General features: G+C 39.2%; 1 protein-coding gene across 1 annotated transcript in view; it reads left to right on the forward strand.

Annotated features, from left to right (window-relative positions):
* ofcc1 (orofacial cleft 1 candidate 1) overlaps positions 1-17586 on the forward strand; it is a 107419-nt gene that overhangs the window by 21741 nt on the left and 68092 nt on the right. Inside the window, exons 10-14 of the mRNA XM_058060813.1 lie at positions 1070-1218; positions 1374-1488; positions 2884-3145; positions 10975-11066; positions 13531-13664. Of these exons, the coding sequence (XP_057916796.1) occupies positions 1070-1218; positions 1374-1488; positions 2884-3145; positions 10975-11066; positions 13531-13664 (752 nt within the window). The remainder of the gene's footprint in view (positions 1-1069; positions 1219-1373; positions 1489-2883; positions 3146-10974; positions 11067-13530; positions 13665-17586) is intronic.

A 17586-nucleotide genomic window follows, 5' to 3' on the forward strand; every position in this document is an offset into this window, starting at 1 on the left:
ATTCCTCCACAGTGCTTCAAGAGACTCATTGCAAGTTATCACAAACACTTGATTGCAGTTGTTACTGCTAAGAGTGGCCCAACCGGTTATTAGGTTTAGGGGGCAAACACCTTTTCTCCCTTTTTATTTAAAGACAACATTTTTTGATGATATGAAACATTTAAGTGCAACACATGCAAAAATATAATAAATCAGGAAGTGGGGAAAAACACTGTTTCACACTACTGTATGTTTAGTACATTGGATTCTCTGAAGAAACACAGCATGTATGTCAAAGTGTGTATTCAAAAGACAGTCTACATGCATTATTTAAACACCGACTTCATGCAAAATGCATTTCTTACATTAAATTAATAATATGAAATGCTATTTTAAGTCATAAGTTAGTGTCCTACATTAGATACTGATGCTTTTTTTTTTGGTATATATTCATCCGAAAAGCAAATCAAATCTCTGTGCTTTCTATTCCTACTAATAGACAGAATAAGTATTTCCACCTGGTGATGGATGAAGTGGCCCACACCTCACTGTCAGTTCATTTTTTACACAATTCTCCGGGTAAATAAGAATGCATGTGTTTGGCATGGAGCACGATAACCACTAACACTATTTGCCTCATGCAAGATCGCCTTAATAATACCATCAGTCTGATTGATGGTCTCCTCCATGCGTTGCGAATTCAGTAACTGTCAGCTTGTCCTGTTCCCTCCACTTTGCTTGGATGCTTTATCACTCCAGCATCTCACTTCTGTGGACGGGTGGGAATGACAGTTAAGGAGGTTCGCACCCAAAAAGAAAAAAAACAAAACAAAACATGGAAATGAGATAAAGAGGATTCAAGTCTAGGATGTAGATTAAATTGACCCCCGAGGGCTCCTTTTCCTGTTGTTACCTTCTGTCTGTCATTGGCTTTGTGGTTGAGAACACGTCTGTGCATGTTTACTTCATTAGTGCTGCATTAATAAATGTACTGTGTCCATACTGTATGTGTGCTTACGTTGCGGGATGCACCTGCAGGCATCATCTGCATAAAATTAGGAGTTAGGTTGCACCCATTTTGTGTCTGCAGATCATGCCTCCAACCTGCGAGCTTCTCCCCTCCATGGTACTCGTCTTCCAACTGATTGCAGCACCTGGGCAGAGCAGCTACATGAAGTCGGTTCTGGCTTGGGGAGCATTTCCGGTTTGTGGACCGAGACTTGGCCTGGTCCAAGGCAGGTATGCTATATACTGTAAAACAGCAGACTATGAATATGCATTCTTAGGTTTCATGTATTCAAATATTCATAAAGAAGAGGACCTGCAACTGTTCTGTGTGCATAAATCAACTACATGAATTGGCAAAACACATTTGTATGCTTTACTCAAACCAGCTACAAAACTCCACTGCTGAGAGGGGAGCCCAACAGCCAAGTGAACCAGTTTCGGAAAATTGAAGCCCTCATGTCCTCTGATCTCGATCACTGGCTGTGCAACATGTACTTTCAGGTAGGCTATTTTTCCTTGATGGTGGAATTCTAAAATTTCAAGTGCTCTTAACTCAGCTTTTTTTGTGTATCTGCAGCTTTAATGCAAATGAGCTGTGTTTGTTTACAAAGGTCTAATGTACACTTTATCTACCTTAATCTACTAACACAATAGATGCTATAAATCATCATTCATTTATTTTCTACCGCTTATCCTCACGAGAGTTGCGGGGGTGCTGGAGCCTATCCCAGCTACTATTTCATTTTTTTAAATTTTTTTTCATTTTTAATCTGAAAAATTATGAATTCCAGACAAATTTTCTAAACAATACTAGCCCTCATTCATTCATTTTCTACCGCTTATCCTCGCGAGGGTCGCGGGGGTGCTGGAGCCTATCCCAGCTATTTTTTTATTTATTTTTTATTTTATTTTTTTTCATTATTCATTTGAAAAATGACGAATTCCAGACTATTTTTTTAAACAATACTAGCCCGCATTCATTTATTTTCTACCGCTTATCCTCACGAAGGTTGCAGGGGTGCTGGAGCCTATCCCAGCTATTTTTTCATTTTTTTTTCTTGTTTTTTAATTTTTCATCTGGAAAAAGACGAATTCCAGACTATTTTTTTAAACAATACTAGCCCTCATTCATTTATTTTCTACTGCTTATCCTCACGACGGTCACGGGGGTGCTGGAGCCTATCCCAGCTGTTTTCGGGCGAGAGGCGGGGTACACCCTGGACTGGTCGCCAGCCAATCACAGGGCACATATAGACAAACAACCATTCACACTCACATTCATACCTATGGACAATTTGGAGTCGCCAATTAATCTAGCATGTTTTTGGAATGTGGGAGGAAGCCGGAGTACCCAGAAAAAACACACAGATGAAAAAAAAAACAGATTGCCGAGGGTAGAATCAAACTCTGTTTTCCTAACTAAGGCCTGCGTGCAGCCTATAAATCAATGTTTAGCCATTTAAGCTAAAGTGCTAACATCGGGATGAGCTAGTATCTGTTCACCCATCTAAATGGTCTGTACAGAAACATCATGCTAAATGATCCAACTTTAATCAGCAACAGCTGACTGAGGGGAAGTTGGCAGCCATGCTTTATTTAAAGATGTGTAGCGAAGCCTGCTTTTTTACAGAGTTGTCTTATAGGAGGCGATGATAAAACGCTTTACTGTACTGACTAATAATCATGCACATTTTATACTCGTGGTAAGCCTGATCTTTATTGAATTAAAGTGTCATTATTTCATGCTGTGACACGCTCATTGATCACACATACCTGTAGTTTAATTACACACACATGCTGCTCTCCCACAGATAATAGCTATAACAGTCGTGCACCTGCAGAAAACAATAAACTGAGTATTTGAACTCAAAATATTTACCCTTTTTTATATTCAAGATAAAGGCACACCCACCAGGAGCATCCAGGGTACCAGAGTGCCCCGTCCCCCTGCAGTCGCCACCTTTAAATACGTCTGTCATGCTCCAACCTGTGGTCAGGCACAGCCAACCCCAATCCAAACCTGATCCACAATCCCAGTTGAATCCGCTCCATGGCGGCGCCAGAAGCGGAGCAGGAGAACCCGCCTCCATTCACTCTCCCCAGGGCTCTCCCTTTCACCTGTCAGCTGATTCCACTTGTTCTTCATCATCTCTGCCAGGTAGGGGTTCAAATGTTCAGTCCCACCCCCCACAGACTGTGCCACAGTGGGTAGAAAATGTCACCCTAATGTCACTTGAAGTGGGATTCAGTATGTTTCTTTCCCGGTGCTGTAGGGCAGGGATGGGTTAAGACAGTGGGCACCTCAACATAACACCTCAAAGTGTCTAAGGATCTCTTTGGTAAAAATATTGAAATACAGCATATTAATGGCCTTAAGTCATTGACTATTGGGATAATTAGTCCAAAAAAATGAGAATATCCGTATTACATGCACACAAGCACACCCTCCAAATCTTCAACGGACCACCGATTGCCATATGCAGATCGATACCAACTGATCCGACTGACTTATGTAGACTGAGGAGGTAGTAAGTACTCCAGAACTTGGAACGAGTATTACTTGCACCAACCTCAATTTCTGCAGAATAGTTTTAAATTGTTGACCCATTTTGTGGTCCCTGGAACAGGACTTTTTGTATCGTTATTGTTTTGAAGTTTTGGGTATCTTTTTCTGGAAGAATCGGTTTTAGAACTTTTGACTTTTTGTGTAACTGACGGTGATGGGTAGGTTTTTCCAGATCACGTTGCCAATCACTTGTGTTGTGTGTTTAGCGCGCAGACCTCACAGCTAGGAGACCCGGGTTCAATCCCACCCTCGAGCCATCTCTGTGTGGATCTCTGCATGTTCTCCCCGTGCATGCGTGGGTTTTCTCCGGGTACTCCGGTTTCCTTCCACATTCCCAAAACATGGTAGGTTAATTGGCGACTCCAAATTGTCCATAGGTATGAATGTGAGTGTGAATGGTTGTCTGTCTATATGTGCCCTGTGATTGACTGGCGAACAATCCAGGGTGTACCCCGCCTCTCGCCTGAAGACAGCTGGGATAGGATCCAGCATCCCCGCAACCCTCGTGAGGATAAGCGGTAGAAAATGAATGAAGGGGGGCTAATATTGTTTAAAAAAAATTGTCTGGAATTCGTCATTTTTCAGATGAAAAATTGAAAAAAAAAAGAAAAAATAGCTGGGATAGGCTCCAGCACCCCTGCGACCCTCGTGAGGATAAGCGGTAGAATGAATAGAATGAATATCGCCAATCTAAGGGGTGTAACCAGGAATTTGGGGTTCTAGGAAAAACTAATAATCATGTTGGGCCTTGTTCCGTTTTTTAAGAATTACCTATGATCCCTTGGAATAGGAATTTTAGCATTCCATCCGTCCATCATCTTCCGTTTGCCAGGCAGGCATTCATACCACCCCCACCAGCTCCAACGGGGGGCCTTCCTTGGCCAGCTGTGAGACATGGTCACTCCAGCATGTCCGAGGTCCGACCCGAAGGCGTCCTCCATGTTGGAATCGACCTGGAGGCATTTGACGAAGATGGGGATTTGTCCATTGTTTTTCCTGACATTATCTGTTAGCTCTTACCCAACTTTTAGTCTTTGTCTTAGCCTTGGTCGTCAACTTCTCACCCAACAGCTTCAAACACTCATTTGGTATCGATCCCCTTGTTGTTAATCCATTCCACGCCTCATCTTTATTTAACAGTCCTCAAAAGTTTCTGCTTTAAACATCACACGGGCTTTTTAATTACAAATGAGTTGTGACAGGTCTGCTGGGTAGCACCCTGGCCCATTTTAAACGTGATGCCGACTGACAGCTCGGCAGTGTTCTCCCAGCGCTGAAACATGTGGAAGAAATTGGTCTTTTACATTTCACAGCTTGTCGCTTCCTCCGCCGACTGACCTGTGACCCTCCACAGAGAGCCCTAACGCCCACAAGGGAAGTGTCCCCAACGAACCGAGTGGCTTTCGAGGGAGAGCGGGAAGACTAGGGTTAGATTTATGTTCTGCCAACACAGGTCTAAAGGTACACGGTCTCCTCGAAAGCACATGGCTTCAGACAAACTCGGATATGTCAGCACACACATCCACACTCTAGGTGAGAAGGTTGCTTTGGAAGTGAACCCGATCCGTAAGTGAAATAACGGATCAAAAGGTGTCCCAGCAAGCCCCTCATATCCGCCGCTGCCTAAGCCAAAGTGACGTTTTTGCCTCTTTTGCATGCAGATCCGTTCATGTTGCATTATGTCTGGAGCACATTCTGCTGTTTTATATGGAGGGATTACATCAACATTGAAGGAAAACCATTGGGCGGACAGCTTTAACCGATCTCAAAAATGCAAATCCAACTCAATGGGGAAAAAGAGGAAGGAATTATTCCCTCCCTTCTGCAAGTATTCAGGTTTGAGACGTTTTCCTTCCCATTTCATCGCTTCTAATATGTTCTGCGTGGCGCCGGATGTTCTTCATCAGTCATTTGTCTCCGAATTGGGACAAGTACATGGAGACCTCTTGGCATGCCATGTAATATAAAGCCGAGCATGACAGTCGGGCTGGAAGTTTGGGTTCCTGAGGCTAAAATTTAATTAATCCCCCTCGAAAAAGAAAAAAAAAAAAGTGTGAGGTGTCTGTTTCGGAACAAAACCTGACATCCCAATCTAAGAGAATAACTGACATGTTTCAACCCCTAAAAAAAATGTTATTGTGTAATGATATAGCTTATTTTTGGATGAAATGTCTCATTTGACTCATCCAAGCACGATGGAGAGTATTTGGCTTTTTAACTTGGAGATTAGCTGCAGGCGTTCTGGGTTAAGTGACCTTTCCCATTAAATGAATGATCCAGTTACATCGGGGTTTGTTTGAACCTACATGACTAATTAGATTAGCGTCTTGTTTCGTGATCGCCATTAGTGGATCACCATAAGCATGCAGATGATTCCGCAGCTCCTTCATTTTTGCTGCCTCCATTAAGACATCCGTCGCCCTTGAGCGGATATGTGGATTTCAAGGTTTCCTTATTGAATGTCTGCTTCGGAGCGTCACCCCTTCAGTTTCAGGATGTGGTCTCCTCGGGGGCCCCCGGTCCCTGTCATCATAGTTTGAAACCGCAACATCCTCCTGATGGATTCAATATTGGACTTCACAAGACATGCATAGTAAAAGGATTGGCTGAAATGCGAGGCGTTTTCCTGGGACAATAGTAGAAAAATCTTTACAGTAGTCAGTGAACAGTTTATATGCATTTGTAATGGTAATGGTTTTATTTCATTTGAACATGCATCAGATTACAATTGAATGCATCACATAATCAGTTCACAGTTCCACATGTCCAAAAGGAGTAGGAAGAAGCAAAGCTTATTAAATCCTACCCCTCCATCTGGTACTTTTACAATCAGTAACTGTTACATTTGTTCACTTACTGCATTCCTAATATAGTTAAAGTTTTTTATTTTATATTTATTTAATTTTTAATTTATTATTTATTTAATTACAAAGTATTTTTTTATTTATTTTATTTTTAATTAATTAATTAATTTTATTTGTAATTTATTTTTTTATTTAATTTTTTGTCACGTACCGAAGTACGAAGTGATATGACCATCCAATGACATAATGGGTACCATAGTAACTGTCAAAGTGATATGTATAGCACATCATGACTGGTTCAAGACTCTTCATCCTTGTTTAGCAAACATTACATACATATATACATACATGTATTACTAATATGAACCTATTCTCCTTACATTGCACTTTTTTGATCATTTTGGAAAAAATTTTATTTTATATTTTACTTTCTATGTGTTTTGTTACTTCTAGTATTTTTACTTTACTTTATTTTTACTGTTACTTTATTAATTGTCTTAATATTATAACTTTTCCCAAATTAATCTGACAAAAATTTCAACAAAATTACATATTTTCATCAATTTTTCAAAAGACAACCCCTTCAGTTCCAGACATTTTTCACCCTAAGGCACATAGAATGTTTTAAAAAGAATTTTTAAAAATATACTTAAAGTTGCTTCGAGATGAAATCCATTAGTGGAGAGTTGCATCATCATTACTTTTTGCCTTTCGCGCAAAAAAAAAAAAAATCATAAAAGATGTACTCTATAAATACGTTGTTGGGGTCAAATATTCCGTAAATGGCCCCCATGTCACACTTTGGACACTGCTGGTATAAATAGCTGGTGTGTACACCTAACAGTGAACATGTCCAAAATGTGACTATTTAGTGTGAGCATCCTTTAGCATTGCCTTAATCATTTGTTATCAATTGCTATTGATTTATGATGATTTCATTGGTAGAGCAAGTGGAGACACCTAGCTTGCCAGGGCACTCGTGCAGCCCCAAAGCATGACGCTACCACCACTATGCTTGACGGTCTGTACTTAGTGCTCACATGAGAAGACATAATTAAAAAAAAATGGCTGACGTATTTGGGGCGTACTCACTTTTGTGCTACTCGATGTTCATTTTTGTGGATGAAAGTAAATGTCCTATATTTTTAAAATTTTAGTTTTTTCACCATATGATTGTTCATTTAGTCATTTTACCCATGCTGAGATGATGAGTACTCACACGAGAAGACATAATTTATGTTCATTTTTGTGGATTAAAGTAAATGTCCTATATTTTTTAAATTTTTGTTTTTTCACCATATGATTGTTCATTTAGTCATTTTGCCCATGCTGAGATGAGTACTCACATGACAAGACATAATTTTAAAAAATGGCTGACATGTGAGGGGCATACTCACTTTTGTGCTACTCGATGTTCATTTTTGTGGATTAAAGTAATGTCCTATATTTTTAAATTTTAGTTTTTTCACTATATGCTTGTTCATTTAGCCATTTTACCCATGCTGAGACGATGAAGCATCTAAAAAAAAGTCCTGAAAGCATCACAAAAACAACCCGGCACACATACTCAAGGGTGAGCGGCTGACCTGTGATCCCTGTGTAACTTTGGAGCAGTCATCAGGCAATTAGGGGCCCAGGTGAGCAGCAACTGCCATCTCAGCGGTCAGCGCTTACACACTGATGGGGTCTCGACAGTGTTACGGCCCTCGGGCGTTTTCTGTCTCCTTGGCCTGTTTGGCGAGTGAGGTGTGTAGAAAGGCAGCACTCCTCCCACTGTGGGAAATGCAGAGAATAAAATGTTACTAATGATGGTGCGTCATTACAACGCAGGATGAGCGTGTTTGCTTTCTTCATACGTGCTCATCGCACCGGGGGATTCTTTCTGGCCTTGAGTACTTGAAGAGGCCTGAGTCGTGGCGGCTCCGGCGCTCCGAGTTCACGGACGTAGCCCTGGAGGTGTGCACGTTGAGGCTTCATGAAATGACGAGCAAAAGCATCTGAATTCACAGTGGGCCAAACGGTTGCTGTTTGTTTTTGCTTTTGTCCTTGAATGCATGATGAGACATTTGGCTGGTCTGCTTGTGTGTATTCATTCATTGCAGATTTGCCGCTAACCCAGTTTAGACAGTTCTATGGCTACATACTGTACCTGGTGTACTGCAGAACTCTTTAGTTTTGTTGCTCAATTACTAATAGTGTGTTCTCTCGCTGTGCCTAACATACGTATATTAGATTACTATTTTCGTATAGCAGGGGTGTCGCATATTTTTCCAGCAAGAATGCAAGGGCCACTTTGATATTTAATTTACTTATGCTAAGAAGTTGTATATATGGTATATTTCAAGATATATTTTGTGATAGTTTTTACTTTTTTAATTTTTTATTTATTTATTTTATTTATTTTATTTATTTTATTTATTTTATTTATTTTATTTATTTTATTTATTTCTTACTTACTATTTTTTATGAATTTTAATATGACAGTATGACTTTATTCTAATATTTAAATTATTATATTTTAATATTAAGTTTTATTTAAGTTAAATACATTTTCAAAAAAATTCTATTATTTTTTATTGTTTCTCATAATATTACAATTTAAAAAATAAGTTTCTTTAAAACTAAACAACATTTCACCTCAATATTATAATATATATCAATATACAGTATATTATTCCTTTTTTAATTTTGAGTTTATTCTTGTATTATTATATGCTTTTCCGCAACATAATTTTCCAAAAATGCGCCACAATTTATTATTTTTTTTGATTGTCACAATATTACCACTTCACGATTTGTCTTTCGGATTTTTCCTTATAAAATTACATCTTTTTCTCTTTACATTGCACATTTTTTATCTTAACATTTTGACTTTATTCTTAATAGTTTTTATTCAGTTATGAAAAACAAATAACTTAAAGCAGCAGAAAAAGGGTAAATAACAGTAAAAACTGACAAACATTATATAATAATGACTAGATAAATACAGAATATACTATTGCTAAAAACATAGATAGATAAAACCTTATTAAATACTACTATAATAAATTTGATTTAACAATTCAGAATTCAAAACCTTGCAAATTTGTGGATTTTTGGCCAGCAATATATATATATATTTATATATTTATGAAAATACTCTGAAAAGTCCATAATAGTTTTTAAATATGTGATAATAAAGCAGAAATATAATAAAAAAATAATAAATACAGATTCTTCCATAGTTAACTTCTGGCTTCAAAACGTCCAGACACAAGTTCATATGTAGAACTCATTAGTATGAATTGAATAATTAAAGTCAGTTATTGCAAATGTTGATCCAAAATCAAAACAGAGATGCAGCAGGAACAGGAATCAAAATTTTTCACAATGTACCAAATGAATTGCTGCTTTTTATTAAATATAATAAGCCCTCTGGTGGGGGCTGTATCTTCTCAAAGCCCCCCCAAAACATTGCTCCATGTATCTCTTAAATATAAAAATATATGATTTGTGTCTGGTTTTACCAAAAAATTTAACTAAAATCTGATGCAAAATGTAACTCACAGTTATGTAATGATAATGAAAGCGTGGAAAGACATGGAACCTTGTTACCGTGCAACTGAATGCAATCCAAATGGTTTGCAGCACTGCACTCGTAATTAACGCGAGCTGTGTGTTAGGATGAAATCAGATTTCAGACCCCCTCAAAAATTGATCTTAGCACTCTCGTCCTGCCGTTTAAAAACTATTTTGCTGTCAGGGAATTCTGATGGGTTGCCTATTTTTAGGTTTTTACGACTGATGCGGGGGGGGTGTTTCATATGTATTATATAGATATGACCGCTTCCACTGGGGCACCGAGTTTCACATAGTGAGATTTTTGCATGTATAAAAGCTAAGGTTTACTTAATTACAACCTTCAGGCAATGCAGGAACCCCGTTTTAAAATTCTGTGAATGTTAATATGCTAAATAATGCAGATCTCTGACTCTTCAAGCATGAGACACACATCTGGCGGCTTACCATTTAAATTACAGGAAAAAGGGATGGAGAGGGGGGAAAAAAAGAACACTTCAAAAAGTAATTTTCCAAAGAAGAGACAAATGGGAAACATGTATTATTTCATTTATTTTTTATACGTTTTTATTGCATACATTAGAGTCTGCTAGATGACTGTGCACTTAAAATGTGTGCTATGCTATAATATATTATTTATTTATATATTTATATATTTATTATTTATTTTTATATTTATTTATTTATTTATTATATTATATTATATATTATATTATATTTATTTATTATATATTTATTATATATTATTTATATATTTATTTGTTGAAAATGGATGCCAAAATGTTGCCTTTTTCCGGTCCAACTGTGTTGATGATGATGCAAGGGATAAATTAACATTCATCAGGTTATTCTTCTTCTTATTATTGTAATTATTATTATGCCTTTTCTGCGTTTTGCAGCTGCTATCAAAAAAAATCATTCAATTCAAAAACTAACTCATGGCAAAACAGGAAGGTGGTGTCATTTTGAAACAATCACATGTTCTCTTTCATTCATCATTTGTATTTATGCATTGTCAATACTATTGATTGATTGAGTTTTCTTCCTTTCTCTTTTTAGGGAAGGATTCTTCTCCACGAGCCATTTGTGGCAACGCCGGAACAAAGGGTCATCCTCGCAGGGAGAAAGAGGAGCTTGGGCCTCACTGCAAGGTAACAAAATATCAACAATATTAACCATTAGTTGAAAGTGTTTTCTAAAAATATACTTTAACAAGAGAATTTCAAAAAACAATGACAGCAAAAATGAAAAATGTGCAGAATTTTTACAAAAAGTTAGAAGTTAGAATTTTGAGAAAAAATAACATTATTTAGTCACATGAAGTTTCAATATTAGTCGTGTGTGTGAATATAAATATTAATATGCTAATATAGCATGTTAGCAATGCACATTAGTATGCTAACACGTGATAGTGGTGTTTGTGTCTAATATATTTTTTTTAATATATAGCATGTTAGCAATGCACATTAGCGTGCTAACACGTGATAGCAGTGTTTATGTCTAAATCCAAAAAAAATTAATATGCTAATATATCATGTTAGCAATGCACATTAGCATGCTAACGTGTGATATTGGTGTTTGTGTCTAATATACATTTTTTAATATATAGCATGTTAGCGATGCACCTTAGCGTGCTAACACGTGATATCAGTGTTTATATCTAAATATAAAAAATGTCAATATGCTAATATAGCATGTTAGCAATGCACATTAGCATGCTAACGCGTGATATTGGTAAGTGTTTATCATGTGTCTGAATATACAAAATGCTAGTATGCTAATATAGCATGTCAGCGATGCACCTTAGCATGTTAACACGTGATAGTGGTGTTTGTGTCTTAATATAAAAAATGTTTTATATGCTAATATAGCATGTTAGTGATGCACATTAGTATGCTAATATGTGATATTGGTAAGTGTTTATCATGTGTCTGAATATACAAAATGCTAGTATGCTAATATAGCATGTTAGCGATGCACCTTAGCATGCTAACACGTGAAGTGTTTATATGTGTCTGAATATTAAAAAAATACTACTATGCTGGTATCATGCTCCAGCTTGTTTGTGCATGAAACTCCTCCCTCCATCTTCTGCATGGTGTCGTGTCAACAAGGCATCACACATTTTTACCAATCACATGCGGCTTTATCAGAAACAAAAATGACGTCTCGTTCACTTCAAAGAGACGCCTCTAAGAGCCGCTTTGTTCACGAACAGCCCATCTCTACTTCCCACCTCCCCAGCTTATTATCTGAGATTTGTCAAAAAGCATTTCACACCGACAGGTATTTGGGAGCCTTCAAAGACTGTTTTGACTTGCCTGACAAACTAAAAGCAGGTAAAATTCAGTAAAATCATCAAAGCCGCATAACCTGGCCTCCGCTTTGCTCTTCTAGTTTGCATGTTACCTGATGTACTTGGAAGGAAAAGCTGCTTCTTTGTTTTTGTTATCCGTGCTCCCCGTTCAGGTCTTGAACCTCCCTCCGCTGATGTACAAGCGACCCCACTCATTCATCTGTGATGACCTGTTCTATAAATTGGTTTTAGTTTGCCGCATCCTCAACAGACTTTTCTCCTCCCGCTCTTTAAAACCTTGCTACGTCTGTCAAACGTTGTGGTGTGGAACCCAGTTGTCTAATGATTAAGTGGAGTGATCTCCAACTTGCCCCAGCCTGGAAGCACAAGGGATCAAATTTCAACCATTCAACCTGCAGTGCAGGCCTAATTAAAATGAATTTTCTCCAGGCGACCACTTTGCCCACAGGGCAGGAATCCAGCTATACACCAGATCTGCTTTTAAGGTATTGCATTAAATTTATTGCAGGGAGACGCCAGAGAACATTGTGCTTCATATACCCACTGCATTTCTTCTCTTTCTCCCTCTCGCTCGCTTTCTGCTTTCTTTCCCGTTTTCCTTTCCACCTTTTTATTGTGATCATCACTCTGGAATCCGAGCTTTCTTTGGCAAAGATTGCCCTATGAAAACGAATGGAGCTTTTATTGGGCCCTGCTCGTTTACTACTTCCTGGGTTTGTCTCAGGAGAGACAGAGAAAGGAGGGAGACGGAGGAGAGGAGCAGGTTGAAAAGAAGGAACGAGAGAGCGTGGAGCTCATTAGCATACATCAGTATGAGTATTTCGCAACTTCAAGCAGAAAAAGGCACTAAGCCCACCCAAGGGCAACGCAGGCAGGGGCTGACAGGGCCGGGGAAAGCAAGCCGTTAACATGTTGGCGGCTTAACAAATAATATCTGCTCCCAAGTACCTTGGTGAAATATTTAAAGCCCCACTTCCTAACTCCATTTGACTGTGTTTATGATGATGACAGTAAACGACTTGTATGCGATATCATATATTTAACACCGCCGTCGCCGTCGCCGCTCGCACGTTTCCCCCCCCCAAAACAGACGCCGAGTGAATGATGGCGTGCCATATGCGATTTTGCCATCGTGCTCGTCTCGTGTCAATGCCGCTGCGTTTTGAGACGCTCGGAAAAGCGCCACCGCTGTCAACCGTCGCCGCGTGCATCCCCCAAGATAAATTCCGAGGCCTTGCTTCCTGCTTTGCTTACAAATGACGTCCGCGTGTGTTCTCCCCAATTCCTGTTCCTCACAGAAGAAGCCAATCAAGAAGACAAATAGCCGCGGTCCCAGCGTGAGCGGCAGCAGCAGAAGCAGCGGCGGCGGCGGCAAACACACGATGCACAAACTCTCTGTGGAGGAGATGGAGGAGTACACCTTCTCCCTGCAGTAAGTCACATTGTCACTCATGATGAAATACACAGTATCTCATGAAACTGTTACCTGATTATGATTCATATTAGCTAAATAGTTAATGGATTACAGTCAATAGTCAGAGTCACAGCTCCCCAACGTCAGCAGCACTCATGCAGCCCGGCCCTCAGTTAGTCATCAGTACAATTTGAACGTTATTGAACAAACATCCCGATCATAACGGCATTTTATTAATAAATGCAACCCCTCACCTCTCATTCATTGAACCACAGCTCACCAACGTCAGCAGCACTCATGCAGCCTGGCCCTCAATTAGTCATCAGTACAATTTGAACATTATTGAACAAACATCCCAATCATAATGGCGTTTTATAAATAAACGCAAACCCGCACCTTTCTTTCATTGTACCACAGCTCCCCAACGTCGGCAGCACTCATGCAGCCCGGCCCTCAGTTAGTCATCAGTACAATTTGAACATTATTGAACAAACATTCAGATGATAACAGCATTTTATTAATAAATGCAACCCCTCACCTTTCATTCATTGAACCACAGCTCCCCAACGTCGGCAGCACTCATGCAGCCCGGCCCTCAGTTAGTCATCAGTACAATTTGAACGTTATTGAACAAACATCCCAATCATAATGGCGTTTTATTAATAAATGCAACCCCTCACCTGCCATTCATTGAACCACAGCTCCCCAACGTCGGCAGCACTCATGCAGCCCGGCCCTCAATTAGTCATCAGTACAATTTGAACGTTATTGAACAAACATCCCGATGATAATGGCATTTTATTAATAAATGCAACCACTCACCTTTCATTCATTGAACCATAGTTCCCCAACGTCGGCAGCACTCATGCAACCCGGCCCAACTGCTTGACACTGCTTGACTGTTGGCAAGACAGTTGCTACTCACCTTTGTTGCCATGGAATCAGTAGCTATTAATAGGATACAGTAATTGCTTCCAGACTTTGGTTCCTATTTTGCGGAAATTCACTTATCACAGTGATAAGTGAATTTCCACAAAGTAGGATTCAGTATTAATAAAATGAATATTTCCGTAGTTTGAGAATATAAAACCTGGTTAAGACCTCCTAATATGTTTTGTAAACATTATTAGAGACCTCTTGACATGAAATAACACCCCTATAGTCACCTTTACACTCGTATTACCCAATGTAGTAGACATAATAAGAGCAATTAAGCTTTTCTAAGGGATGATTGTGACTGTTGTGAGATAATGATCAAGTCTGGCATTTGTGACCATCATTTGTGAATATCATTCAGGGTCTTTGAATGCATCTTCTGAATGCATAATATTTACATTTTAGTTAATTTATCAATTTTTATGTTTGGAAATGCTTAATTTGCTTCAATATGCATATTTGTACATTAATAATAAGGCTGTATTCAAGCACAAATATTCAAGCTGTATTCTGACTACTCTGAAGCAAAGCATTTTGGCCATTTTCTTGGTCAGAATGCACCAAGCAACTGTAATCTTCACATAAAAACTCCATGTTCATTGCTACCAACAAGGTGTCCCAATACTTTAGTCCATATTGTGATCTTCTGGTGGAAATATTGAAAAATCCTGCAAGCACAACTGGCAATTTTGGGAGTAAGCAAAAAAAAACGAAACAATGTCCTTTCATTCCTTAATGAAATTTCAACTGTTTTGTATGCAAATGAATATGGAGTCCATATTGCTCATGTGTTCAGCTTAAGTTTTTGGCTACAATCATTTATTTTTCCCGGACCCCATTTTGGCATCAAAATTAAGTGACTGAAGTTTTCCTTTTCATCATCGCTTTCGGCATTTGATTTTAATGAGAAAAAGGGGAATGCATGGAAAACAAACAAGGAGCAGGGCACCGCAGCATTTCAAACAGAGTTAAAAGCAACAAGGTGCAGAACTTGCCCGTGGTGCATCAAAAAATGTCTGAAAGCGACATTTTCTTATTTGAAAGTACACACAGGTATTTGTTGGATTTGAAAGCCGGCTAAATTAAGGGGGAGGGTATAACCAAACGCTACTGAAGAATATGTTTCTTCATTTGTGCGTGTTGGTGATTTATAGCTGCTGGTCACATATTAAACAAGATCAGAGACTACTCGCTGACATCTTGTGAACATACTGAGGGAATTCAAATGATTAGCAGCGTGTCCTGCCAACAAATGTCGACTATCTGGAGGGAAAGTGAACACAATTAAATATTATTCAGTTTCAGACGTTTCTTTCATTGCTTTCTATAGAAGCAAAGTAATGGAGGCATGGCTGCATCCAAGTGTTGCTATTGATTTCATCTTCACAGGAGAAGACATTACACCATCTTTTGAGCTAAAGGCTCTTTTTATGACCTCACCTAATCAGAACATTAGAGAGACACACAGTGCCGCTGTCGGCTTTTCACAGGCGATATAAAAGACACACCGCAAAGCTCAAAGTCATCGCCTCACGCTTATCCCTCCTGCTGTGATGTTTGACTTTGCAGAGGCTTCTCCACATTACCTGCAGGAGGCAGAGATTGTTTATTTGTGTCGAATTTTTTTTGTTTTTGGATGCTAAAAATCCTATCAAATCAATAGATATAGTACCTGTATAGTACGTGTACACATGCCATCCCTGCTGCAGTGATTGAGGGATATTACTGCCATCTATTGAGCCACCAGAGACTGAGCTCACTGACGTTTTCATAGGATGTCCTAATACTCATGCATTATTAAACAAACATTCCACAACTCTACATGGGGGATTGATTGGGGATATTCACATGAATGACACGATGCATTCATTCCCAGTCATGCTCATCAATATGGTGTGCAACTGTTACCCAAAAAAAAAAAAAAAAAGAAATACACTGTGATGTGTCTTAAGAGGCTCCGCGGCTCAGTCTAAAACAAACGGAGTACATTCATTCATTCATTTTCTTCCGCTTTTCCTCACAAGGGTCGCGAGGGTGATGGAGCCTATCTAGCTGTCTTCGGGGCGAGAGGCGGGGTACACCCTGGACTGGTCGCCAGCACAATCACAGGGCACGTATAGACAAACGACCATTCACACTCACATTCATACCTATGGACAATTTGGAGTCGCCAATTAACATAGCATGTTTTTGGAATGTGGGAGGAAACCGGAGAACCCGGAGAACATCCAAACTCACACAAAGATCGCCGAGGGTAGGATTGAACTCGGGTCTCCTAGCTGTGAGCTCTGCACGCTAACCACTAGACCACCGTGCAGCCCCAAACAGAGTACATATTTGTGCTATTCAACATCTGTAGCAAGTCAACTGTCTGTCATGCGCGTGACAAGTGACAGCTTGTATAGGAATTAATCAGTGGCGCTAAAGTGTGTAGATCACAAACAAAATCCTCAGCAAAGGAACTCACTAAATCATATCTGAAATGATCCCGACCTTCCCTTACTGTATTGCTCGTGCTTATTTTTTATATTATGAGAAACCAGCCATGTTGTTTGACCTTAGAGACAGTGCCACTGAGTAAAAGACAGGAAGCAGAACTGGAGGTAGCAGAGATGAGGATGCTGAGCTTCTCATTGGGAGTGACCAGGATGGATAGGATCAGGAACGAGTACATCAGAGTGACATTACATGTTAGAGGCCTTGGAGATTAAGTCAGAGAGACCAGACTTTGGAGGAGAGAGAGTGAATATATTAGACCTGCCAGGTCGGAGGCATAGAAGAAGACCAAAGTGGAGGTTCATGGATATGAGAGTATTTGGTGTGAGAGAGACAGGGTTGGATTTTCTGCGGCGACCCCTGAAGGGAAAAACCGAAAGAGAAAGAAGAAGACAGTGGTTGTAGGTGAGGAACCTGTTTTAATCAAAGTCATTCTCACATTGCAATTAGATCTAATTAGTCCAATTATCAAGATTCTAATTACATTGAAATATATCCCCTTATTCTC

Source organism: Doryrhamphus excisus, chromosome 21, assembly GCF_030265055.1.
Source record: "Doryrhamphus excisus isolate RoL2022-K1 chromosome 21, RoL_Dexc_1.0, whole genome shotgun sequence".
NCBI classification, from domain to species: Eukaryota; Metazoa; Chordata; class Actinopteri; order Syngnathiformes; family Syngnathidae; genus Doryrhamphus; species Doryrhamphus excisus.